This window comes from Phoca vitulina, unplaced genomic scaffold (assembly GCF_004348235.1).
Source record: "Phoca vitulina isolate PV1807 unplaced genomic scaffold, GSC_HSeal_1.0 scaffold73, whole genome shotgun sequence".
Taxonomy (NCBI): Eukaryota; Metazoa; Chordata; class Mammalia; order Carnivora; family Phocidae; genus Phoca; species Phoca vitulina.
The window spans coordinates 4,272,999-4,299,140 of NW_022589776.1; the positions used below are offsets into that span (position 1 = coordinate 4,272,999).

The 26,142-nt window shown below is 47.8% G+C and overlaps 1 protein-coding gene across 1 annotated transcript in view; it reads left to right on the forward strand.

The window, feature by feature from the left end:
- The first annotated feature begins 393 nt into the window (after nucleotides 1–393).
- Nucleotides 394–26,142, forward strand: part of PAPPA2 (pappalysin 2) — a 283,912-nt gene continuing 258,163 nt past the window's right edge. The window contains exon 1 of the mRNA XM_032393459.1: nucleotides 394–1,596. Coding sequence (XP_032249350.1) covers nucleotides 693–1,596 — 904 coding nt within the window. The 5' untranslated portion in view covers nucleotides 394–692. The remainder of the gene's footprint in view (nucleotides 1,597–26,142) is intronic.

Genomic DNA, 26,142 nt, shown 5'->3' on the forward strand with positions numbered 1-26,142 from the left:
AGGAGGACCTCTGGAGAGCAAAAGCTAAGTACCAGCTTGGATTTTTGTGCCCCCAGGTTCCTTTTGCAGTGTTAGATAGAAGCATCAAATTCTGTGCCTCTGGATGCAAGTTCCTCTAACGATTTGTTTGAAGGTGGATGTAGCTTAGGATAAGGGCTACAGAAAGAACGTAACTCCTAGGGAAGGAAGAAGGAGAAAGGAATGAAAATGAGAAGATTAGCGTCTTTTTCATGACTTCAGGTAGGGAGCGGTATGTGTTTGTGAGGGAGTGTGTGTGTGAGAGGATCTGGCTCCTGTCTGTGTGTCCCTCTTCTAGGATCGGCAGGGGGAGGGGCTACTGAAGAAGGGACCAAAAAAAAAAAAAAAAAAAAAAAAAAAAAAGAGAAAGAAAAAAACCGGGGCTCTCTAGGAGGAGGTTCCAAGGAACCGAGAGAAATGAACTTCGTTCTGCAAGAACTGAACTAGAGTCAGAAGAGCCAGGTCAGGGGAGAAGGAGGGAAGCAGAGCACTCACCGGCTGGTAGCCAGAAGAGACACACTTTTGGGGCTGCTCCTAAAAGTTTGGTCTGTGAACAAAACCGTTTCCCCGGTGACTGCGAATCCACTGCTAGCCGTCTCTTTCTCTTCTCCCCATCATTCCTGTGTGGTACCCAGAAGTTGACTTCTGGTTCTGTATAAAGAGCTGGGGGAGGTATGATGTGTCTAAAGATCCTGAGAATCAGCCTGGTGATTCTGGCTGGGTGGGCATTCAGTACTGCCAGCTCTGAGCGGGGCTGGCCACGCAAGAGATCCGTGGCTCAGAGGGGACACCTGAACCAGGTGCTGTCGGAAGGAGAACGCTGTTGGCTGGGGGCCAAGCTGAGAAGACCCAGAGCTGCTCCCCAGCATCACCTCTTTGGGGTCTACCCCAGCAGGCCTGGGGACCACCTGATGCCCTACCCTGTGGGGGGTCAGGGAACCCGCCATGCAGGACACAGTAAACCAGATGCCGCGGGGGGCCTGGGCACGAGCCCAGCCGGAAGTGGGGGGCCGAGGGGTGAAGCTGAGCAGCCAGCCACCCCGTGGTCCTGGCATGGTCCTCCTGGGCGGGCTGAGCTGCGGAGAGACAGTGACACTTATCTTGGCGATGGAGGATCCAAGGAGATTCCAGGTGAGGCTGAGACTCAGGAGCGCTCGGCCACGGCTGCCACCATTACCACCACCTTCGTGGGCCCAAAGGAACCCCAACCCGAGAGCCGAAGGAACGGCCGGGCCAAGACCAGGCATCGCCGTCAGGTGGTGAAGGGGCAGGCGGGGGGCGTGCGGGGAGACCCCGGTGTCCCCCCCCGGCATTTCCAGCCTCGGCCTGAGCATCCTCTTGTGCACGGGGGCAGAACCAGTCTGACAGCGGACAGCATCCAGAAGGGTGGAGGGGACCCCCACTGGGAAGCAGAGACCTTTAACCCCCGCGGAGGCTTGCCGGTCTTGTACTTCTCGGGGAGGCGGGGGCGGCTGCTGCTGCGCCCCGAAGTGCCGGCTGACATTCCCCGGGAGGCCTTCACGGTGGAAGCCTGGGTGAGACCAGAGGGAGGACAGAACAACCCAGCCATCATTGCAGGTAACAGCCCGCCCCTGGGTTTTCTGTGGTCCTTGGGGTATGGCTTGCTTTGTGTTTGCCTGGGTTAGACCAAGGGGGCGAGGAGAGGAAGGGCACAGAGGCAGGAGAGCCAGGAGGGGCTGGCCAGGGAGAGAGGGGGAAGGGCCTTTATTCGTCAGCTCAGCAGGACTCCAGACATCATCTACGATAATGGCTCTGTGACCACAAGAGCATTTGTCCCAACGAGTATCGATCTCCTGTGGTTCTGTACATGGCGCGTGCACTTAGGAGACCTTTAGCTCACTCCTCACCCCCTCTTTAAAGGGGAAGATCTCTGGTTCGTTGTCAGTGGGGAAGAAGCGTCACACTCCATTTCTCAGAGTCCAGTCTGAGAGAGCCAGACAACTTGGCAGCTACGTGTCAGGACCGGGACCTGCGCAGCGAGCCACGGGTGGGCGGGGCCAGGCTGCCTGAGCCGCCAGGTGCGGAGCCCTAAGCCCTGGCCGTTCCCTTTTCCTTGAGCAGCCCTGGAACTTAGCAGAAAGCTACTATCCGGCCCGGGTCCTGGAGTCCTGTTTGCTTGTCCTAACATGTATCCAGCCTAAGAACAGCAGGGTCTGCTGGAAGAGGTTGGCACTTACAAGTAGGGACCCTGGTGTCTAGCCCTGGCTTTTGTATGAGGGACCTAAAACGGAACCGTAACTATGGTTTTGATCAGAGGTAATACCTCAGGACATTGCCTCTATGTGTTTTCCACTATGCCCAGATCTTGGCTTTCATGGAAAGTCACCCAGAAGGACAAAGAAAAGAGTGGCATTAGGAATAACTATCTCCCTTGCCTTACTGGTGGTGGTGGTGGTGGTGGGGGGGCGGTTGGTTTCAAGCAAGGGCTGGGGGTTAGACAGGACAGGTCATCGTTTATGGTGTCATGATCCCTTTGGATCCCTCCGTGACAGGACCTCACACAAGGCTAGGCACATTGTAGATCCATTTTAATCTCGTTAATTTGGATTATCTACAGTGCTCTCTGATGTTTGCCTGTCCCATTGACATTGGTGGGGAAACGAAACAGTGAGAGGTGTGCCCAAGGCAGAGCAGGAATGAAACCCCAGAGCTCCTGAAGTGCTTGACAACTTCCCAAATTAAAAACTTCTCAGGTTGCTGGATGCCGGCAAATAAGTTTCAGACTGGAGAAAGAAATCTGGAAGGAGGGAGCCTCTTTCAATGGGGTGTTGCTGGAACATCCCTTCTGGACACGCTGTCTCCCCCTCTTTGGCTGTGATTTCTCCTTTGGAAGCTGGGATTCCCAGACACTGAGCACTCGAGAGTCTTGTGGTTTTGCTTTATTTTATTTTTGGGTGGGAGAGGGGGTGAGGGGAGGGGAGAGAGAAGGGGCTGGGCTGTAAGAAGGTGGGGGCAGAGACAAAGTAGAAGGAAATCCTTATTCTGGGGCCAAATGGAAGAAATAATGAGATGATTATCTGATCAGAGTTGGCAGCTTCGCAGCTTTTCCCAGATGACATCTTCTTGCTGCCTAATCTCGCTTCCTAGTACCCATCTGCCAGGGAAACTGTGTGCTTGCCGTCTAGACCGAGACCCACGACTCTGCTTACCCCTCCTCCTGCAGTAGCAACAGAGGGACCTGGGATCAGTTCCCTGGCTGTGAAGAATTAGAGAGGGATCCAACAGGAATATATGAGCGAGGCTCTCAGAGGCTATTGCTTCCAGTTATTAAAACTCAAACCCGAGGGAACAGATTCAGGACAGTGGGTACCTGACTTCTGTCCTATCCCTTCCATGTCCCATTTCGCGCTCTGCAGAGAGTAGCATCAGGAGCTGATTCCAGTTACAGCATGGCTCCTTGCACTTCTCCACCTGCCCCCCATACACCTCCCTCCCTCATCCACCTGTCCACCACCAACCACCCTCCCCCCACTTGCCACAGCACACACATTCAGACCCTTCTCCAAAGTGCCCCTCTGAACCCTCTGGAAGCATGTAAAATTAGGCAGGAAGTCTTTTGCAGACAGTCTAGCCTCTGAGGCTTCTTTGTCTTCTAATCAAAGTGGCCCCTGTGGTGTACTGGTATTTCCCCTTGAGGTCCACACCAGGAAGGTGGAGGGCAGGGAATACCCAGGTCTAGCTCCTCTCCACCTTCTACCCTATATCTTTCTTTAGACTTGTGCACATCAGAACATACCCAGGAAAGATTTAGGGTAAAAGTCTGGGAGAGATGGGGGCTGGGAACAAGGCCTTCATTCTTCAGGGTTTTAGCAGTCGGGCTCCCGAGGGCATAGACATCTTTGTTCACTGTGCTTAGCTCCTTACACTTCACCTGCGGGCCCCCTTGCTGAGGGCCATGAGGCAGCCAAAGGTAGTTCCCCCCATAAAGGTTTCTGATTTGCACGAATTTACTCACTCCTATCAGCAGACCAGACCATCTTCCCTCTCTTACCCAGCACTGGGCCTGTAGCTGATCACTGCCTGTTCCTGGGCTGGTGGGCCTTCACCTGTGCAGAATAACAACTGGATCCAGTTCCTGGGAGCTAAACATAATCCAGCCTTTGAAGTTCTGCTGCTCCGCTGAGGATTATCTGAGGCGCTGCAAGGCTTGACTCCCATACTCTTTTCCAATGGCTCTCAAACCTCAGCTTCTACCTCCTTAGACCCAGCATCCCAGTTCTCAATCTCCCAAGCTTGGGGCATTTTTCCCCTTCAGCAGAGAATTCAACCACACCAGCCCCTGTGAAGGAACCCCCTGAGATGTGGGGCCTCAGGGAATACTTCCCACATGGGGCACTAGGTGGCAGTGTTGCCTCATGCACAGGAGAGTAGGCGGCTGTTTGGAAGCCACGTAGTGGGTGGGGAATGTGTCTGGTTTCTTGGATTGCCCTCCCTGCCTGCGCCTCTGGGCTGTATTTTATCACCCCCTCCCAGAGTGTTGTTGGTAGGCATCCCTTAGGGTTGGCTTCATACAAGTCCTTTTGCAGGGCCTATGTGAAAGGGCTAAAGTGGCATTTTGTGGGGTTGTGACTAACTTGCACTTGGAGCAACTAGTAAAGAAAACAAAATCAACTGGAGTTACCTCCTCCCTCCACCCCAAACTCCCACATTCTTCCAAAATAGGAAGTTGGACTCCAGAATGGATTGCTGGGATCCTTTTATTCAGGGCCAAGGACAATGGCCGCCTCACAGACTTTAGATGCTGAGGTTCTCTCTGGCCCCTAGAGGGGGCATGATGGTGCTGCCCCCCCCCCCCCCCCAAGGTAAGGCCTTCCAAAGTTGCCTATGGCCTGTGCTCTGGAGCAGGGCACTGGGAGGTAGGAAAGGACTGTATGCAAGTGCTCCAGTGTAGGGGTCTCGATAAAACTAACTACTCAGGGACCTGGCAATTCAGGGATGTGGGGCCACGGAGGAGTAGCCTGAGGTCACAGGCCCATTTGGTTGGGCTGTTGGAACTCACTCAGCAGCAGACAGAAGCCAAATCCTGTCCCATCCTGATGTGAAATCCTTAAGCTCCAGCACCCAAGCCTGAAACCATCCTGTTCCTTTCCCTCCTTCTCAACTTCCTTTCCCCTCCTTCAACCCCAACATACACAGAAGAGAAACTTTTAATAGGTTCCTCCTCACCCATAATTGATTTCAAATGTTCCCTGCAGTTGCCCAGCTGAGTAACCACCTGCAGCTCCAAGTTGCAGGGGACTGAGTCAGTAAGTCCATGTCAGGATTAGAGCTTGAGTCCATGTGTCTTCATTCCACAAATATTTACTGAGGGCCTTGCCATGCAAAGCCCAGCGAGGCGCTGTGGGGAGTACAAAGAGTCTAAGAAACTGTCCCTCACTTGAAGACCCGTTTTTCTCTTGTGAGGATCCAAGTTTCAGAGCAGATCCCAGTACAGAACAGAGGAGTCAGGCCGACCTGGACTATGGTCCCGTCTCTGACACTTATAAGTGCTCTGATCTTTGGCAATCTGTTGAACTTTTCTGAGCCTTGGTTTCCTCAAGTCGAGAAATGAGATATGTCTTACAGAGTTGTTGTGATGTTTAAATAAGTCATGTATGTAAAGTGCCCGACACAGGGCTTGGCCGGTGGTACTTATTTATGATGTGGTATTAACTGCAGGAGATAGTCATCACTAAGAGCAGTGGGTGCTAACCTACTTATCTTTGGCTCTACTCACGAACCTATAATTTTTCCTTAGGTGAGGTACTAACTTTAATTTCTTAGGAATTTAGTTAGGTAATCTGTGAAATAGGAATGATGGTAAATAGGATTTTTCACAAGATGGTTTCAAGATGATTGAGAACACTGTAGAATCAGATGCCTAAAAGAACTCCATTTTTTTTTTTTTTTTAAATCACATGTTCTTTTTAGCCTAGGCCGTACTATTTTGAATAAATTGGACAATGGCACTAAAGCTTTTTTGGCATCATAAACCTTTTTGAGAATCTGATGAAAGCTATGCTTACTCCCCAGAAAAACATACATATTCACATAGTTTACATAGCTTTCAGAGCTTTTTGGATTCCTGATGGCCAGTGTCTCCTGACCATGGGTTAAAAACCCCTTGTTTAGGGCACTTTGATGGCTTTTTTTGGTATGTTTTGAATGACATCTAAGAAACGTGAATTTATGGGGTACCGAGACATCCCCTTCTCCCAATAAGGGAGCTGTGTACTCAGGGTAAGAAGTTTCATTTGTGTGGACACGGAGCTTCACAGAAGACAGATTCCCATACCCAGAAGTGTCAACGTAGATGTGAAGAGAGTTTCAAATAAGGACCATGTGTGCTATCTCCCCCTTTATCCCGTCTTAATGACAGGGGAAGAGCCATATACCTACCTCAGAGCTCCTCAGGAGATGAGGATTCTGTGACCTTCCTCCTCAGCTGCCTCTTCCTATATCGCAACAATGATCAAAGTCAGAGTGTTTGTTTGCCCTCATGGGACCCTGAGGAATTACCCATTTCCTCCACATTATAGCCCTGCTCCTTGACCGGGGTCCAGATGTGCAGCAAAGCTGTAGCACCCCTACCCTTTGTACGCATGAACCATGGATGTGAAGGCTGTTGTCAGCCTCTGGGGCTGGGTTTCCCTTTCATGGTGAGGATGAGATACATGGGAGTGCTTGTGTAGACAAGCCATGTGCCCTGATGGTTGTAAGTTAGCATCTGCATATGAGGGGCTTTTATCTTGTGTCCATATGCCCCTCCAGAAGTGGGGGCGATGTCTAGTGTTAGAAGTGAAACGGGCTGTCACTCTGCCCCTCTTTACAGCTGACTGCTGAACCCCTTGACCAGGCAGCCTTCCCGATTCCCTCAGTGAGGGTGATCTCTACTTCCCTGCTTCCGTAGCCCTTCATGTGTGGTTTCCTGGCATGCACGTTGCTTCCTGCCTTATCAGTTCTGTACATGTCTCATTTCTTTTTTTTTTTAAGATTTTATTTATTTATTTGACAGAGAGAGACACAGCAAGAGAGGGAACACAAGCAGGGGGAGTGGGAGAGGGAGAAGCAGGCTCCCCGCTGAGCATGGAGCCCGATGCGGGGCTCGATCCCAGGACCCTGAGATCATGACCTGAGCCGAAGGCAGACGCTTAACGACTGAGCCACCCAGGTGCCCCTACAGGTCTCATTTCTATCTACTGAAAGTTCCTCAGGAGCCAGATGCATGTCTGATTCACTTTTGTCATCCCCAAATATCTAGCACAGTGTTAGACTCTCAGTTTTGTTTGTAGGACACATGAAGTAGAAATTTAGATTGCTGGATGCCCCTTAGGGATGAGAAGAATGGTGAGAGGAACTTTCTGGATCTCGAGGCTCTTTGTGGGGAATAGGGCAGTGGCTTTCAAATCTGCTTTTGCTGTCTGCAGAGCTGCCTCGGGGGCTTCTGAGCAGAATTGCCCAGTGCGGGGGCTCCCCTCCTAACTCCTCCCTTTCTTATCCATTTCTCTGAAGAAAGAATTTAGTTATTTTAAAAAAGCTTAAACCCCACAACTCTAGAGTACAGGTTGGTATACTATGGCCACATCTGGCCCAAAGCAGAAGACTGTTTTATAAATGAAGTTTTATTGGAACCCAGCCGCACCGTGTGTCCTCGGTGGCTGCTTGCATGCTAAATGGCAGCTTTGGGGCATGGCAGCAGAGACAGTCCAGCCCACAAAGCCTAAAATATTTACTGTCTGGCCCTTTGTAGAAACAGTTTGCCAGCTCATGCTCTAGAGCGTTGCTTCTCGACTTTAATATTGATAGAGATCACTTGGGATTCTTCTTAAAATGTAAGGGCTGCCATGGGCACACGCCTGGCAGTGGAAGCACTGAGGATAAGCCTCACAGACTTCCAACTGCTGGCTGTTTCACTGACCAGAGACCCCCAGGAGCTATGCTCTGTCTTCATCACCAGATTTGCACTGAGGTCACATACGCTTTGGTGTGGTGGGGACAAAGCAAACCAGTGCCTGAGAGTCAGGACTTCTCTGACAGCCAACTCTGGCTTGAAGACTCTTGAAGTGCTTACAGAACATTCCTTAGCCTGAACAGTGGTCTCCAGGGCTTCCGCTGAACCTCCCTTCCCTCTGTCCTTCCTTTGAGGTCAGACTGGCAGCACGGGCTGGTGGCTCTCCCAGCCTTCCCAGGCGTATACCCTCTTCTCTCTCAGAGTTGTTCCCCCAATGAAATCCTTGCACGTGAATCCTGTCTTGGCATCTGCTGTTTGCACTGACACAACTAATGAACCCAAGTGCAGACTCTGATTCAGTAGGTATGGGGTAGCCTGAGAGTCTGCATTTCTGACAGACTCCTGGGGGATCTGGCTACCGTGTAGACCATATTGAAGTAGCAAGACTCTAGACTGGGGAGTGTAGAGCGGGGGTCAGCACACTTGTTCTGTAAAGGAACAGTAGTAAATGGCTTAGGTTTTGCAAGCCCTACAGTCTCTGTCGCAGCTCTATGGTGTGAGAGTGTGCCAGCAGCCATGGACAGTATCTAAGTGGATCAACGTGTCTGTGTTTCAGGAAAATTTTATTTACAAGCATAGATGGCAGGCCAGATTTTGCCTGCGGCCATCCTTTGCTGACCCGTGGTATGGAGGGTGCTTCCTGTATGCGCTGCGTCTTCCGCGGCCCTCTGTGGCTTCGCTTCCTGGCTCTGTGCTGCCCCGGGTAATACCGACAGACATGGCCGTGGCCGTGGCCGTGGTGGGGAAACTCCTGTTCAAGTAAACACAAAACTTCCTGGAGATTTCCCTCAGGAAACAAGTCCTGCTCACTTTCTTGGTCTGAGCATTCCAGGGGGAGTTTGTATTTATGTATTTTCTTTGTTAAAAAAGTAGCATTGAGTTATACCTCACATACCATGAAGTCATGTTTAAACTCTACAATTAATAGTTGTGTTTTGTTTTTTTAAGAATTGTGAAATGTTTACCAATCTAACTTTAGAAGGTTTTTTTCGACCCAAAAGAGACACTGTAGCCGTTAGCAACCACTCCCCGTTTCCCTCCTCACCTTCCCTCATCCACCACCACCAGAGACAACCACCAGTCTCTTTTCTGCCTGGATGGATTGGCTCCTTCTGGACATTTCATATTTGAATCTGGCTTCTTTCACTGGAATTTGGTTCATCATGTTTAACATGTAGCAGAGCTCCATTCCTTTTGATTGCTGAGTAATATTCTGTAGCTTTCTATGTCACATCTTGTTTATTCATTCTTCAGTTGATGGGCATTGTGGGGGCCTCCACTTGGCCATGGTGAGTACAGCTGCTGAGCATTGTGCACGAGTGGACTTAGGTTTTCGTTTCTTTCAGGTCTATACCTAGGAGTGGAATTGCTGGGTCACTCTACATTTCACATTTTGAGGCACTGCCAGACCGTTTTCAGAAGCGGCTGCACCATTTTGCAAGCCCCAGCCACTCAGGAGGGCTTGGTTTTGTATTTCTGACCCTCTGAGTGGAAAGGGCTCCCGAGACTTCACTGATGACTAGGGCTCCAGCGGTCCTTCCATCTGACAGCACCTGGTGATCTTTGAGAAATGTGCTGTTGTCTTGTGCAGGGAGTGGAGACACCTGGACCCCCGTGCTGAGGTCTCTGCAATCACAGGGAGCCCTTCATGGGTGAGAAGGATGCTGTCATCAAGCTTCCTTCTCCAGCTTCTCAAAGGCATCCTAAAATGGCCCTTTCTTCTCTGACCCCAGCTCTGCTGGGAGGAGTTCCCCTTTGGCTGGAATTGCATTACTTTCTGTTACTTTCCACACACATGAGCCCTAAATGACATGCATATGGGGAACATTTGGGCCCTCAGAAGTCACAGTGCATCAGACTGTGATGAGGCAGCACCTTCAGGAAGCAAAAGGGAAGAAAAACGGAGGAGGAGGAGGGAAAATAAAGCCCATACGGCTCCCTTATCAATGCCCTGAACCTTCTCTTGGGTTCCAGCTTTGGGGGCATTGCTGCCTCCCTGTGAGCCACTCAGTTCAGGGCCTGGGGTCTGACTCACAAGGGTTAGATCTGAGACTTGGGAGTCATCCGGGTGTCTGTGGGGGGATGGCGGAAGGAGAGTCCCCTCTGGCTGGTAGCACAGAGGGATTTCCTGTGAGCATGACCATGTGGTTGTCCTCCTAGTCACACTCTAGCTTTGGTGCCTGACGTGTGTCATTGCCCTTCCCGTCCCCACCCCCACCCTTCAGTTACTGCCTCGCTTCTTGGCCCTTTCACCATCTCAGGGAGGCAATGCATGGGGAGGGGCTCTGACCAACCTGGGTGGTGCCATAGCTGCTCTCTCCACATCCGCTGTTAGCTGTGTGTCCTTGCCCGGTCCTCAAGGGTGACACAGAACCCATGGGGATTTTTTTTTAAGATTTTATTCATTTATTTGACAGAGAGAGAGAGAGAGACAGTGAAGAGGGAACACAAGCAGGGGGAGTGGGAGAAGGAGAAGCAGGCTCCCTGATGCGGGACTCGATCCCAGGACCCTGGGATCATGACCTGAGCCGAAGGCAGACACATAACCACTGAGCCACCCAGGCGCTTCCCCGCTCCCAACACCCCGCCGTGGGGATTCTTGGCATCGTTCTTGGGTGGACCACAGGTTGTCGGGTTGGAAATGTTCAGGAATGTCAGGGTCAAGGCTGGAAACTAGGAATCACCTTTGGCAGCCCAAATAAATTTGACCATTGCCTGTCACCTGCAATGCTTTGTCCTTCTTCCCTCCTTCATGCTCTTCTTTATTGTTCCTTTGGGCTGCCCGTTTGAGTCATTCAGAATTTGAGCACCAGGAGTATGTGTACCTGACTCCTTCTTGTTCCCATCCTAGTCTATACCTCAAGGAGGTCAAATAAACAGGAGAGGGAGGCTGCACCTTAGTTTGGATTCTGAGCCTGTATGCCATGAACATCCCTTAGCTTCAGTTCCTGATGCCATAAACAAGTGCATAAATTCCATGCTTCTGCACTTCAGTACATGGAATTGGGTTACCCTGGGGGCTCGTCAAATCCCTTATGCTTACATCATATACACCATGACCCTAGCACCTTCTAGAAAGCGTATCTTATGCTAAGTTTCTGTCCAAGGAATAACAGCATCCTCTTTTTCTTTTCTTTTTTTTTTTTAAAGATTTTATTTATTTATTTGAGAGAGAGAATGAGAGACAGAGAGCATGAGAGGGAGGAGGGTCAGAGGGAGAAGCAGACTCCCTGCCGAGCAGGGAGCCCGATGCAGGACTCGATCCTGGGACTCCAGGATCATGACCTGAGCCGAAGGCAGTCGCTTAACCAACTGAGCCACCCAGGCGCCCCAGCATCCTCTTTTTCTCATGTTCACTACCTACTTTAAAACAATCCTACTCTTTGAATTTTTTTTTTGACCTTTCTTAATGAGAGTGCTTTGTTTTTTTTAAAAATTTTTTTATTGTTATGTTAATCCCCAAAGAGAACATCCAGGAAATAAAGCAACAGTGGGCAAACCAAAACATCCCAGTTCTCTTTATGAGTCAGCAATGAGTGGTGAAGAAAAGTGGTTCTGCCCAAATATACACATAGGGGTCACTGGAACCCCAAATCTCGAACATTTGCAGTTGTCATGGCAACCAGTGGGGCTATCAAGACCAGTAATTATAGCTAATTTCCAGATTAGAAGTCCAGTTACTAATCAGAGGGGAAGAAGTCATGGAGTTGAAAAGTTAATCAGTTAGTGAATCATCATTCAAGTGGTGACTCAGCATTTGCTAATTTTCATACAAATAATTGTTGTACATTTAGGGAAGGCTAGGGAAGAAGTAAAGTAGTTGGGTGATATATTCACTCATCCAACATATTGAGCTCCTAGTAGGTGAAGTTTCAGGCATTTAACCGTGTGCTGGAGAATCAAAAATGGGGAAGGCAGGGGCTGTACCTGGAAAGGGCTCACTGCCTAGTGGGAGCAGACTTGTAGCCAGTTATCACAGCCCGGCCACTGGGAGGGGCTTGTTTTGCCTTGATGAGTCTTGAGGGCTCCTTGAAGCTGGGGAAGGAGAGCTGGTAACCAGAGGGAGAGAAGGAGGCCTGGGAGGCAACAGAATTGGGGAAAAGAGAAAAGGGTAGGACTTTGGACGTGTCAGATGGTGCCGGGGCTGCCAGCAAGCCAGCAAGGCCTGAGCTGGGCTCACTGGATCGTTCAGTGATATCAGCAGTGAGGATATCATCGGTGGCTTGAGAGAGAGCAGTTTTACTCCAGAATTAGGGGCCTGAGGTGGGGGGCTGCCACATTACAGTGAGTGGAGATATGAATGAATGGTCAGAAAGTGAAGGCAGAGGGCAGGGTCTTGTGTGCTCTGCACGGAAACTCAGCTCTGAGGGGAGGGGATGGAGGTCAGAAGCACATACAGGCTCAGACATTTTATTTCAAGGTAAGAGAGATCCGAGTCTGAAGGCCTTGTAATAAAGCACTGGTAAAGTAAGGCAAAAGACAGCATAAATGCACAGGAGAATCGTGGAAGATGAAGTAACAGAAATGTGAAGCATGCGAATGAATGCAGGCTCAGTCATTCCAGGACATGACTGAAGACATTTTCATTTGACCAATAACCCATGTAGTACTTTGTGCCAGGCCTGCGTCTGGTCCCTGCACAAGCATGAACACACGTGCTCCTCAGAATAAGTCAAGGAAATAGGTGGAGGAGCCGGAGCACAGAGCAGAATAGGGTGCTGCCCAAGGTCATACAGCCTTGAGTTCAAATCTGAGTGCTCTGTTCCTAGAGGACATGCTCTCATCCACTGTGTGAAGCCGTCTCTACCTTTGATGGCAGGAGCAGTAACGAGGAGCTCAACTGAACCCTTCCATCTCAATCCATGCCTCCTGTTTTGTTTTGTTTTGTTTTTGTTTTTTTTTAATTGCTCTCAGCAAAGGGCTCTATCCACACAGGCCAGCACTCAGAGCTCCTTTCCCCCATGGAGACCCCTTGCCCCCATCTCCCTCAGTATAGATCACATATAATACTGGGAATCAGTCACCAAATAATGGCGGCTTTACTGTGATGGTATCTTTTGGACCTGTCCTATTCATCCCACAGCCGCTACCTTCCTTTTGGCCACAGTAAGTCTGCACGTCTCTCACTTGAGAGACCAATTCATTCTTCAGCTAATTGCACCAAAGGGAGCTTTCTCAACTGCAAAGCAGCTCAAATCACTTTCTGGCCTAAACCCTTGGATAACCCCACTGTGTGCTCAGGATAAAGTTTTGCTCCCTTAGTTTGTTACGTGGGACCCTACTGATGCTCTCAGACTCATGACTGCCCTCCAGAATAGACTCCCACTCACACACCCATGCCATACACGTACACATGTGTGCACCTGTGTATATGCACACTCACACATGCACAGTCACTGCTTACACACACACACACACACACTCAGTGAATTTCTAGCAATACCAAACTATGAACAGTGACACGGATCTACCACTCTTTCCCAGGCCTCTGGCCTTTGCACTTTTTCTCCCAATAGGAAACCACTCCCACAGACCCACATTCATCTGACTTACTCTTAGTCACTCCCTGGCTTTTTAGTTAGAATGATCTCTTCCAGGAAATCTTCCTTGGTCTCACTGATGTAGATTTGTTCTCTACCGCATTCTCCTGGTAGCCTGTAGTCAGCCTTACAGACACTCAGATCAATTTACCGTAATTCCCATCCCACTTTTTATTTACTCAACAGGTACCTGCTGAGTTCTCACTGCGTGCACTGTGCTGGGGGCTGAGGTTCAGTGAACATGCATAACCCTACTCCTGTGCCATTTCTCTTCTCGGCTAGTTCCCCACTGGACTGTAAGCCACTTGAGGGCACCGGCTATCCTTTGCACATCCCTGCACCCAAAGCAGCTGGTGCATTATAAATAAATAAAACTCACCCAACAAATATTTGATGAGAGAACGAATGAATGGGTGAATAAACAAAGGGCAAGATTTAGTCTTACAAACTGTGGAGTGAATTACTCTGTTTGGAGGTAGGCACAGGAAGATGTGCTAATCTTGAAGTCCTGTTGATTTGGAAGATGTCTAAGAGGTTCTAAATTCACTCAACCTTAACTAGAAGGAGTGATTACTCTTCTCCCCCACTTCAACTTCCTCAGCTCCCCAAATCTATTGACCCTCAATAAATATTGACCAGGATCTAGTCTCCCAGAAAATTTGGTTGGGATTGCAACTTGGTTTAACTATGATTATTTCTAAATTTTCAGAAATTATCTATTTATTTGCTTCTTCTGGTTTGTACATGTACGATCTCTTTCTCATTCTCTCCCTAGAACTTTTGTTCTGTGATTCTGTTCACATTAGGGAAAGGAAGGGAGATGTACTAGGGAAGGTTAATCTTGTTAATCTGTGGGAGAGGCCAGCAAGGGACCTGGGAGCTTTCCTTGGGTTCCAAGTCTTTCTAGCCTTTGCCCCTTCTTTGGTTCTCTCAAAATCTGGAATTGTCACAAAGGTCTTTTTTAGGACGTGAAGTTCTTTTAACATAAAACAGGCAGTACCTAGCTCAATTACTTTTAATCTATTCACTCACTAATTTATTTATTCAACAGATATTTATTGAACACAAAGTAGGTATTCTAGAACTATTTTTGAAAGAAGTTCCAACTTTATGCAGAATAATAATAAACCCTAACCACAGCAGAAATCTATTTTAGACATTGTTTATTTCAAGGCACATTAATAATATGACATAATTGCACAATAGAATATCCTTATAATCCTTATAATCTAGCCTGTGGCATGCATCCTGTGGCTGGAGGTAATCTTGGGCACAACTCCCACCCTGCGTGTGGTGGTCTTACTGCACCCTTGGACAGCGTGCAGAGTGTCACCGGCCTGACCTTAGCCAGTCACTGGTGGAGGAGTGGGGCACAAGCAGGTGGCTTTCTGGCTTTCTGCCCAGGGCAAGATCTGGGAATTTAGGAGAGATGGGCTGTATGCTGCTGAGCTGCAGAAAGCTGGGCAGGAAAGAGGAAGGCCGCTGCTTACCTTGCTGCTCCTGGCACTTCTGTCGCCATCCCTCCTCTGGGCCCCACCTCCTCCTAGACTGCAGCCTTCCTTTACTCTAATCCAACACCATGGTGGCTCCCATGCCCAGTTCCAGTTCAAGCTACTCGGCTCAGCAGTGGGAGCCATCTGATTGCCTGCAGGCTTCTAGGGGCTTCGCCAGATCTTGATCATGTGTGTGTCACCCCAGCAGTCAAGGCGAGGCCTGGAGTGGAGTGGGCACTTTGAGTTGAATGAGTTGATGGGGAATGATCTGGCCCCTTTCCGCACATAGAATCTGACCTCTCCTTGCTCGCCAGAGTCAACCACATTCCCGACTCAGGGAAGTCTTTCCTCTGCACATGACCCAGCTGTTACCAGCTCCTGGCCTCGGCACAAGCTGTCTCCTCACCTGAAATGTCCTACCTCGTCTTCCACCATCTAAATTCTTTCCTTAACGTAGTGGTGAGGAAGTCAGGATCTGGAGCCAGGTGTCCTGGGCTTTAGCCCTTTACTAGCTGTATGAACCTGGCAAGCTAAAGTCTCCTCATTTGTAAAATTGGCATCGCGACCATTTCTGTTTCATGCAGTTGTTGTGATGATTAAATAAGTTGATGCCCATCGTGTGCTAAGAGCTGTGCCTGGGGCATAGTGTGTGCTCAGTCAATGCCTATTGCTGTTTTCATCCTTCCGTGGTGATGTGGTGGCACGAGAAGGACCCAAAGACACTGCCAGCCGACTGGGCCAGGGCGGGCTCATGCCCCTCTCCCCCAATGCCTCCTCTGCCTGTTTTCGTCCCTGCAAATTCTCTTTTCTTCTGATCTCCCATGCACAGATATGCATGTCTGTCTCTGTGACACAGCTTAGCATGGGATTATTTGCAGTGAAACCTCAAGTCACTGGATTCCAGCTAACCAGTATCCTCAACTAACCACAATATTTTAGTTACTCCATTTTTTAGGGGACAGAGGCACATGATTGCAGGATGAAATCAAAAGAGGGATCTAGTAGGAACAAAACCTGCCCATTGAGGTGTGGGTTCAGTTCCATCCTTTCCACCTTCTGTGGCCCCCATCACAGGATGTCTGACAGTGAGAAAGGATGAGAAGGATGAGAACCTTGCAGTCCTTCGGGATGAGCCTAGAGATCCCAGGCACAGATGCTCAGAACAACATGGGCCTCATGACAACCCAGCCCAGCCTCTCCTTCACAGATGGGAGCATGAGGCCCAGAGAGGGAAAGGCACTTTTCAGACATCACACAGCAGTAGGCTGGGATCACATTCCAAGCGTCTTGGTTCCCAATTTGGTGTTATTTCAACTCTTCCAGATTGCCCTTGGTTAATTTAAATTTCTTACTGGAAAGCAGAAGAAAACATTTTAGAAAGACTTGCAATAAGAAAAGGAAAAAAATACGACGTTAGTCCTCATTTAACCTAAAATGTCAAGTCATCACCTATTTTTCCTTGTTCTTTCTCTTTCTCACACAGAGGCCAGGCAGCCAAAGCTGTGTTACAGTAGGGGTTGACTCATAGGTCAGCTTTAAGTGTTCTCTTTGCACACTGGGCTCTGAAGACTCACCTGGGTTTAATTTGAGAATACACACTCTGTATCCTCTGGCTTCTTAGGCTTTGAAACTGGTGGAAAAGTGTCTTTAGGTTCTGACTGGCAGAGTATTTGGGTTTGTGTGGTCCCTGAGTATAACTGGCTTCCTAGAAAGCTGCCAGAGTCTCCGTGGATTATTTGTGACCACAGGGCAGAGGCAAAAATCTCCCGATATTATTAAGTCAACACAGGCAGTACGTGGTCATTGAGTGAATAGGAGACACGTTGGACAAATACTAATGCTCTGAACGTACTATGATGTCTCACTTTATGAAAACCCAATAGGCAACCAGCTAACCTAAGTTGGGAGCTTATTTTCACGGCACGAGGATCTGCCCCAAGCTTCCTTTAAATAAAGACTCCTGCAGTACCTCTGAATCATCAAGTATATATTTAACACTATTTAAACACTGCTTCTTAGGGCAGCATTGATTCTGTAAACTGTACCTGGCAAGTGAAATGCCAAAGCAAATTTTTGAGAGAGATCTCAAAATTGTTTATTTGGCAGAGGAAAGGGAAAAACAGGAAATTGGTGTCGGGAGCTGCTCAGCTGGAATTTTAAGAGTTTTCAGAGGGACCTTGATAGAAAGGGGATGAGGTTGCAGAAGGAAGGCTGAAGCATCCGGCTGCGGGTGTCACTGTGTCTCTGTCTCTTCCAGGACTAGCCTGTGCTGGGTACTAAGGTGTCTTCTCAAGGATTAAGAGATTCAAGATACGCCAGGCTCTCTAAGGGGTGGGACTTCCTACCATTCTCTTAGCCTTTGCACAGCCCACCTTCTGCATTTGGGGGATTTTATCCTTTCTCTTGTGTTGCTGGAATTCCAAGGTCCTGCTTTTCTGCTTTAGTTTAGGTGGGAGATCAGGTTGGTAGGAAGAAAAACCTGCAGGCAGCTCTCCACCTCTGCTGAGGAAAGGGAGCCCCCCCCCCCCGCCCCCAGCTCTCCCATCACAGATGCTCATTATGCACACCAGCCTTTTATCGTTTGGTCTTTGATGGGCTGTTTACAGAATTCCATAGCCACAGGACCAGCGGAGTATGTGAATGCACAGGGAATTTCATACTGTTCATTCTCAAAGGTTATTAAAAATGGTTGCAATGACATCCTCTCCCCCCCGAAAAGAAATCCGTGTGCCTAAAATTACTAATTAGGAGACTGTTTTCTTTTTTCACGGGAATGAGTTGATGTAAGGAACATTTCAACACTTCTTACACTTCAATTATATATTTATTTCCTTATGCGGGGAAAAAAAAAAGATAATTTAAACGTGCTGAAATGTACTGAGGTCATGGATGGCGTTGGCACCAACATCTCACAACCCTGGCTGGCAGTCACAGACACTGGGGTTCCAGATGAGCGCACAAGCTCTTTTCTGGGTGATCATGGCGATCTGGAGCAAGGCAGAGGGAGCACCAGGATGGGGTCCACAGCCCACGTTCCTTGAGAGCAGCTCTGTAGGCCATTAAATGTGTGTCAAAACCTGAGGCCTGACCCTCCGGCCAAAGCTCCAATGCAAGCAAAGGGGCCTCCTTCCCAGAAAGACTGGGGAGTGTGTCTCGCTATCTGTACAGTGCCCTGGGCTTGGAAACCACCTGCCAAGGACTGTCTCTCCCATTGCCACAGTCCTGTGGATCTCAGGAATGGGAACCCACCTCCTCCCCCCAGAATAAAACCCAGGGCACCAGGTGCATATAAAGCTCCCCACCAGACACTGGCGCTCTGGAGCATGGCAGAGGGTGAGCCTGAAGATAGTGCCGGCCGTTCAGTGGTCTCTGGAAAGGACTCTAGTCAGCCCCGAGATGCATGCTTAATTAGCAGCCTGCTCCTCAGGCCACTCACGATGGGTAGCTAAGAGACCTCCTCCACAGAAAGACAGAGCTCCTGGTCTGCTGCCGCTTGCTTCCTCCTCGGGGTGGTAGCTGTTTAAGAACCCTTGGCCCACTGGTACAGACCTGTGGGACTCATGAGCATAGTCACTGGCCACCAAAGCCAGACAATGTGGAGGTGTTCCCTGGCAACAGCGGCAGAAATCGGGACACCAGACAGGGGTATGTGTTTCTGGGTGACACCAATTATTACAGTCCCATGGGACCAGGGAACACAAGCTCCCCTGGCCGAGAGCCAGGTGATCAAGAGGCATCCCCCAGGTGGCAGCTGCTAGAAATCAGGGCACCGGATGTGTATTAAAGCTCCTTCCTGGGAGCTATTGGTGCTTGGGGTGCAGTAAGGGGACAGGGCCAAGAGAGCACCTGCCAGTCTGCATCCCTAGGACGCGTTCTGGCCGGCTGAGATGTGTGTGGTACATTGGACACCTGCCCCTCTGGCCAGCACTTTAGTATCAGCAGGTGAGCCTCCTTCACTGAAGTCTGGGCGCCATGGGCTGCCTCTGTGCTGGGCCCTGGGCAGGTGAGTCAGAGCGCACCAGTTCTTCGTAGGTGGGCTCTCAGATTGCTAGTCTTGTCTTGTTGGGACACGAGCTCCGTTGATTTTCAAAGTTAGATGTTTTGAGGGCTTGTCTCTCAAGTGTATGTCTTAAAAGTTGGGATGCCCAATGAGGGGTTGGGACCCTTCGCTCCTCAGGGAGAACCTTTGGGGCTTGAATTCCCTCCTGGTTGTGGGTTGCTATGCTGAGGGTGGGATTTATGGTAAGACTGTGTCCCAGCCTCTCCTACCCGCTCATTCGCTGGCTGTGTAGTTGTCCCTCAGCCAGACTGTAGGTTTGTAAGAGAAGAAATTGTTCCACATGTACTGTAGAGCTAGTGTGTCTGGGGGAGGAGGAGAATTCAGGATCTTCGTATGTTGCCCTCTTGGACATTTGTTGAGTTTTACCAGCAGCTATTTTATTTTTTAAAACGTTATTTATTTATTTACTCATTTATTTATCTTTCAGTTTTACTGAGATATAATTGACATATAGCACTGTGTAAGTTTAGGGTATATGGCATAATGACTTGACTTACATATATTACAAAGTGATTACTGCAATAAGTTTAGTTGACTTCCATCATCTCATGTAGATATAAAAAAAAAGAAAAAGGGAAAAAAGAATGTTTTCTTGTGATGAGAACTTTTAAGATCCACTCTCTTAGCAACTTTCAAATATGCCATATAGTAGTGTAAACTATAGTCATCATGTTGTGCTTGATTTTCCCAGTACTTATTTAGCTTATAACTGGAAGTTTGTACCTTTTGACCCCCTTCACCCAATTCCCTACCATCCCCAAAATGTTATTTTTAAACGCAGAATAGTGTTATATTGTTTGGGTGGACTGTACTGTTTTTCTATTATAAATAATGCCATTGGGGAGGTATAATAATATACCTCTTAATTATTTCCTTATTGTGATTCCCAGAAATGAAATGACAAGGTTGGAGGATATGGATATTTTTGGCAAATGGTTGCCAAATTGTTCTCCAGAATGGTTTACCAATTTTCTCTCAACCCAGCAGTGCATGAGCATGCTTGCTTTTCCACCATGTCACTAATTCTAGAGACTATCATTTACCAACCTGAGAGACAAGAATTTCGATTTTGTCTTAATTTGTGTGTCTTTGAGGCTGAACATTGAAAATTCTCATTTCTTCTTTTTTGAGTTTTCCACTCATGTCTTTTTTTTTTCTTTTCTCCACTCATGTCTTTACACCCACCATGCCTCTGTCTCTTATTGTTGTCACCCAATATGATTGTGCAGGTGATATGTGAGCAGAGGGAAGTGACACGCATGGTCACAAGGCAGACTTGTCTGTGGGGCCTGCTTGTGTTTGTGTGTGAGCGTGTGTGTGCGTGTGTGTATGTCTGCAGGAAATGGTGGAATGATGGTGGGAGTGGAGGAGATTTATGTATTTAAGTCACTAGTGGAGCTCCGTCCCCGACCCACTGCCAACAGAGGCCCATTCTCAAAGACCCAGATCTTGATCTGCTCTCATTTAGAGGCCCGCTACTCAGAGTATGGTCTGAAGGCCAGCAGCATTGGCTTCATCTGGAAGCTTGTTGGAAGCGCAGAATTTCAGGTGCCGCACGAATCCTACTGAATCAGAATCTGCATTTATTCAGGCCTCTGGGGTGTTCATTCCCACAGTAGAATCTGAACAGCTCTGTACTCGAGTTGGCCTTTTAGGAGGTCTGTGGGCACTTTCAGCCTGAACTCTAGGCAGATACTACTGATGAAAGGTAAAAGCTGGTGGTGTTTGGATTTAGCTCCCACATCTCCCACCCCTCCATCAGTAACAAAAATAACTCAAAAAGTAGTTAACATTTATTGACAGTTTGCATCAGGAACGTTGCTCACTACTTTCTGTGGTTGTCGTGTGCGGGCCATAGCTTCTGAGGTTGTAAATGCCTTTGGATTCTTGTCTCCGACCACCTCATTCTGTATTTTCCTGCTCTCTCCTCTCCCTAGTGAGCTGCCACATTGACCCTCACCCCTGCCTGAGTGGCTTGTGGAGAGCCGGGGAAGCCCCCCGTCCTGGTTCCCATCATCTTTGCGCACAGCAAGAGCGTGGCTAAAGGGATGAGTGGACTAGGAGGAGAGCTTGAAAAAATTGCTAGGAAATGGGAGTGAAACATTCCCAGGAGGACTTTCCCATTCTGTGCCCTAATTTATAAAAGCTTGGACTCCTAGATAAAAAGCTGAGCCTAATCCTGTCTGGAAGGAAAGTGATCTGGAGCAGCTGAAAAACACCTCCCTGGGCTTCTCTTTTCACTTTCTCCTCTTCCTGCTGACATGGCCCTGCTCTCTGCCAGTTTGTGTGGTCTTTGATGGATGGCCTATCTCCTCCTCCTCCTTGGTCCTTTCTGTTCCCCTTGTGGCCTCTCTGGGGGGCAGGGTGTTGGGTAAGTATTTCTGCAGAAAGCAGTAGATAGATGTGTTGGGGGGGGGGGGCACAGGCATAACATCCTGAGAAAAGACCTTGCCTTGTATCAGGTTGATTTATAGTCATGACCTAACCTGGCTCTGTTTTTTGCTCATTTTTCTCATAAAAACAAGCTTGCACCATACAGCATGTTTTTTTAGTTACCAGAGCTGATGACACTGTGCATGACTCCTCTGTTTTGTTGAATAGAACCTCACCTTCCTGGAAGCTGCTGGGCCTTCTTGGAGAAGCAGAACTCTCACTCCTGACTTTGATTCTCCCAGAAGTGCAGAAAGAACTCTGCCATGGGACTTTCCTGGAAGTGAGGTTCTATGGCCATCTCAGTGCCAAGGGCAGTATTTCTGTCTGGACCTTATCGTTATTTTCTACCACCTTGGCTTGTATTGTAGTTAAACGGTCTCTTCTATGGGGCTCTGCCATGGATAGGGGCTCTCTCCACAATGGGGATTTGCCCAGGAAAAGCTCTCAGTAGGTTTTACCACATGTGCTGTAATCCAGCTGTGTAGGACCCAGGAGGAAGCAGCTTTTATGTGAGGGCTGGGGGAAAGCATGTCTAGCATCACAAGAAGGTCTAAGCACTCATGATGACACAGTGCACAGAATGCTTGGTCCCCCTTACATCATCCCTCTAGGTCAGATGCAATTGCAGGGCTTTGGGGCAACACTGTCTGTTCCCCCTCCCCCTCTACCCCAGAGTGGTGGGGAATGTTTCTCCTCTGAGTCAAGACTCATGACTCGGTTTGACTTCTGGAACAGAGTCAGTGCAATGCAGGAACTAAAACCCATTCCTCTCTTGACCCTGTGGGAAATGCACAGGTGTCTGAGATAGGCTTTTGTCCTTACAGTGCTCTCATATTGCTTGATGGAATAAGGAAAGTAGCAGCAGTACCGTGTGGCTCAGCAAGGAGTGCTCTAATGAGAGCACTCAAGGAAGCCTTCCTAGACAAGATGGACCTGCGGCTGACTTCTGAAGGACATGCCCACAGATGGGAGGCATTTCAGACAAAGGGAGCTAGATGACATTTTCAATGGGGCTAGAATATTGATGTTGAAGAGTGGTGTGTTGACTGGAGAGCAGGGTTTAATTGGGGAGGTGTAAGAGTATGAATCTCTGTGCACCTTTCTCAGCATTGGGCCTTCTTAGCCTCTCAGACAGGGATATATATATATATATATATTTACTTTTCCATTTATTTCAACACTCTGAAATAAGTTCACCCAATGTTCCTGAAACACAGATACTCCTCTGTTTTTTTTTTTTTAAAGATTTTTTATTTATTTATTTGAAAGAGAGAGCATGAGAGGGAAGAGGGTCAGAGGGAGAAGCAGACTCCCTGCTGAGCAGGGAGCCCGATGTGGGACTTGATCCCGGGACTCCAGGATCATGACATGAACCAAAGGCAGTCGCTTAACCAACTGAGCCACCCAGGCGCCCAATACTCCTCTGTTTTGAGGAAAAGGGTATGAGATGCTCCTTTTCCCCTTTTGTCATTACCATAAAATAAGAATGCCAAGGACAGGTTGAGTCCTGACCATTCTCAGAAGATTCTTTTTTTTCTCCCCTCTCTTTTTTTCTTACTTTACACTGACTTTTATTTTTTTTTATTTTTATTTTTTTTAAAGATTTTATTTATTTATTTGATAGAGAGAGAGACAGCAAGAGACGGAACACAAGCAGGGGGAGTGGGAGAGGGAGAAGCAGGCTTCCCACTGAGCAGGGAGCCCGATGCGGGGCTCGATCCCAGGACCCTGGGATCGTGACCTGAGCCGAAGGCAGATGCTTAATGACTGAGCCACCCAGGCGCCCCTTACATTGACTTTTATAACTCCTGGGGAGGATATGATAACTTGCCTTGTAATTATGATGCCAGGAGCACTGTTGAAGCATAACTCCCTCTATCTGGTCTTGTGGTCAGGGACTCCCTTCTGTCAAAACCAATGGACAGAAGATCCCAGAAGGGGAGAGGGAAGATTTCTGGTGGATCCTTCTCCACCAGAGAGCAGGCAGAGCAGTTTGACTGGGTTGGTTGAGAGGTAGGGGCAGCTTCAACCTGGACCACCCACTCCTCTGTTTTATTACATTTTCTTCTAATATAGGGTCCCCTCCACCAGTTACACACCTAGTGGGAAAACCAAGAAAAGAAGGTGGAGATGGAAGCCACTGGCTTGGAAGGGAGTTTTCAGTTGAGTGTTCTTGATATTGGCTTCCCTTCCACCTTCTTCAGCCTTCAGTTGCTGTCCTCGCTTTGGGATGAAAAGCTCTCCCTGTGCCTCAGGGTCCTCTAGAATTGATTCCTGAATGGTATGTATCGCAGAAAACCCTGCAGGACCACCCGGAAATTTTACCAAATGTTCAGCAAGTCAGTCTATCATTTGGGCAACATGGACATAATTAACCAGCCAGCTAGTCAGTTCAGTCCTCCAAACTATTTCGGGGGCGTGGCTGTTAGCCTCCATAGGTTTTGAAGAGTCAGATCCCAATCACCTTCAAGGAGTGGTCTGCATATTTGTTAATGCCACATTCACCAGCCTGTATTGCTCTTCTTGCTTCAAAACAATAACTAGATACTTATTTTTTAGTATTTGAAATATTTTATTTTTTATTTTTTTAAAGATTTATTTATTTATTAGAGCGAGAGAGAGAAAGAAAGCACACAGAGGGAGAGGGAGAAACAGACTCCCTGATGAGCAGGGAGCCTGACGTGGGGCTCGGTCCCAGTACCCTGCGATCATGACCTGAGCCGAAAGCAGATGCTCAACTGACTGAGCCACCCAGGTGCCCCAGATTCAAAATATTTTAATGCAGTGGAAAAAGCATGGGCTTTTTGGTCAAAGAGCCCTGGTTTTGATCCCTGTGTCTGGCCCTTACTAGATATAAGACTATGGATGACTTGTTTAACTTCTATGACCCTTGGTTTTTGGTCTGTAAATGAGGATAATAAAATCAACACATACATTTGTGGTAGGGTTTAATAGGGGTGGCACATGCCCAGTGTCTGGAGCATAGTAGACATTTAATTAAAGGTAGTTTAGGTCCCTTTATTTTCTCTTGTGATGAGCAACAGATCTCCTGAGTGCAAAGAAAGAACCCAAGAAGTGGAAAGAAGCAGGATTATTTCTCTACAGAGGCCACATTTTAAAATGTACCTAGTAAGCGGTTGTCTGTAACTCTTTCGCTATGATGTTTACTACTATTAGAATTTCTCATAATCACTCGGGGGACTGTATCCTCGTTTGAAGAAGGCTTTTCTCCTTGACAGTAATTGACTCTATTAATTCCCAAACAATTAATAATAGAGAACTGGATGCAAATGATTTTTCCTGAAGACCCACATCTCTGTTAAGATATCCAGGGTCTGTAAATATGAGTTTTGGAGTTAGAAACAGGAATACAATGAATAGGATATACTCCCTCAATTTACTTTCCTTTTTCTCAAAACTTAGATTAAATACAGGGCAAGGTGTTTGAACAATTTTAAATTTAGTCAACATTGATACATAATGGAAGCCCGTTCCAAGCAAGAACTGGAAGAGTGATTCTTAAAGTCTTAAAATGACATGGTCCAAATGTTTGGCTTCAGTACCATCACCATTCTTCAAGTTACATCATTCAATCTCATTTTTCCAACCCATGGGCTATCATAGTTCAGTTCGGTGTTGAGTGATTTCATAAATCATATTGATGATTCGGTCCCTCTGTTCCTCCCAAGAATGTGACTTTGATGAATAAACAACAGTTATAACACATTTGCTTTTATCACATATACATTCAAAGTTGTAAAATCTCAATGTTGCAAAAGCTAAGGGTTTCACCACATATAGTGTGTTGACTTATGCTGCCTTGGTTTTGTCAGTCTCTACTCTGCTAGTCTGAAAAGAAAGAGAAGTCTCTTAAATGGGGATTTGGAAATTTTTCCTCTAAATCAAAGTCTGTCTTGCTCCTATTTGATGGAGTTAAGAAAGCAGGTCTGGTGTCCTTCCTGAGAATGTGTGGATGAGCTGTGCAGTTGCTCTGTGATCCCACTTTGTGGTTGAAGGGGCTGGACAGCAGGTCTGGGATGGACAGCTTTTATTTAACCAGCACAGTTGGTCACTGGGTGCTTAAAATGGGTAGCCATTTTAAGGCTCAAAATCCAAAGTGGAGGCAACATTTACCCTTTACTTTTTTTTTTTTTTAAAGACTTGTTTATTTAAGAGAAGTTTTAGGTATACAACAAATTTAGAGGAAGGTACAAGATTTCCCATATATCTACTGCCCCTGCACATGCATAGCCTTTGCTGTGATCAATGTCACTCACCAGAATGGTACATTTTATTATTTACCAAGAATGAACCTACACTGACACGTGATAATTATGAAAGTCCATAGTTTCCTTAAGGGTCACTCTTGGTGTTGTACATTCTATGGGTTTGGACCAAAGTAAAATGACATATGTCCATCATTATAATATCACACAGATTATTTTCACTGTCCCCCAAATCCTCGGTGCTCTGCCTGTTCATCTCTCTCCCCTTACTCCTGGCAATCACTGACCTTTTTATTTTCTTCATAGTTTTGCCTTTCCAGAATACCATATAGTTGGAACCATACCATATGTAGTCTTTTTA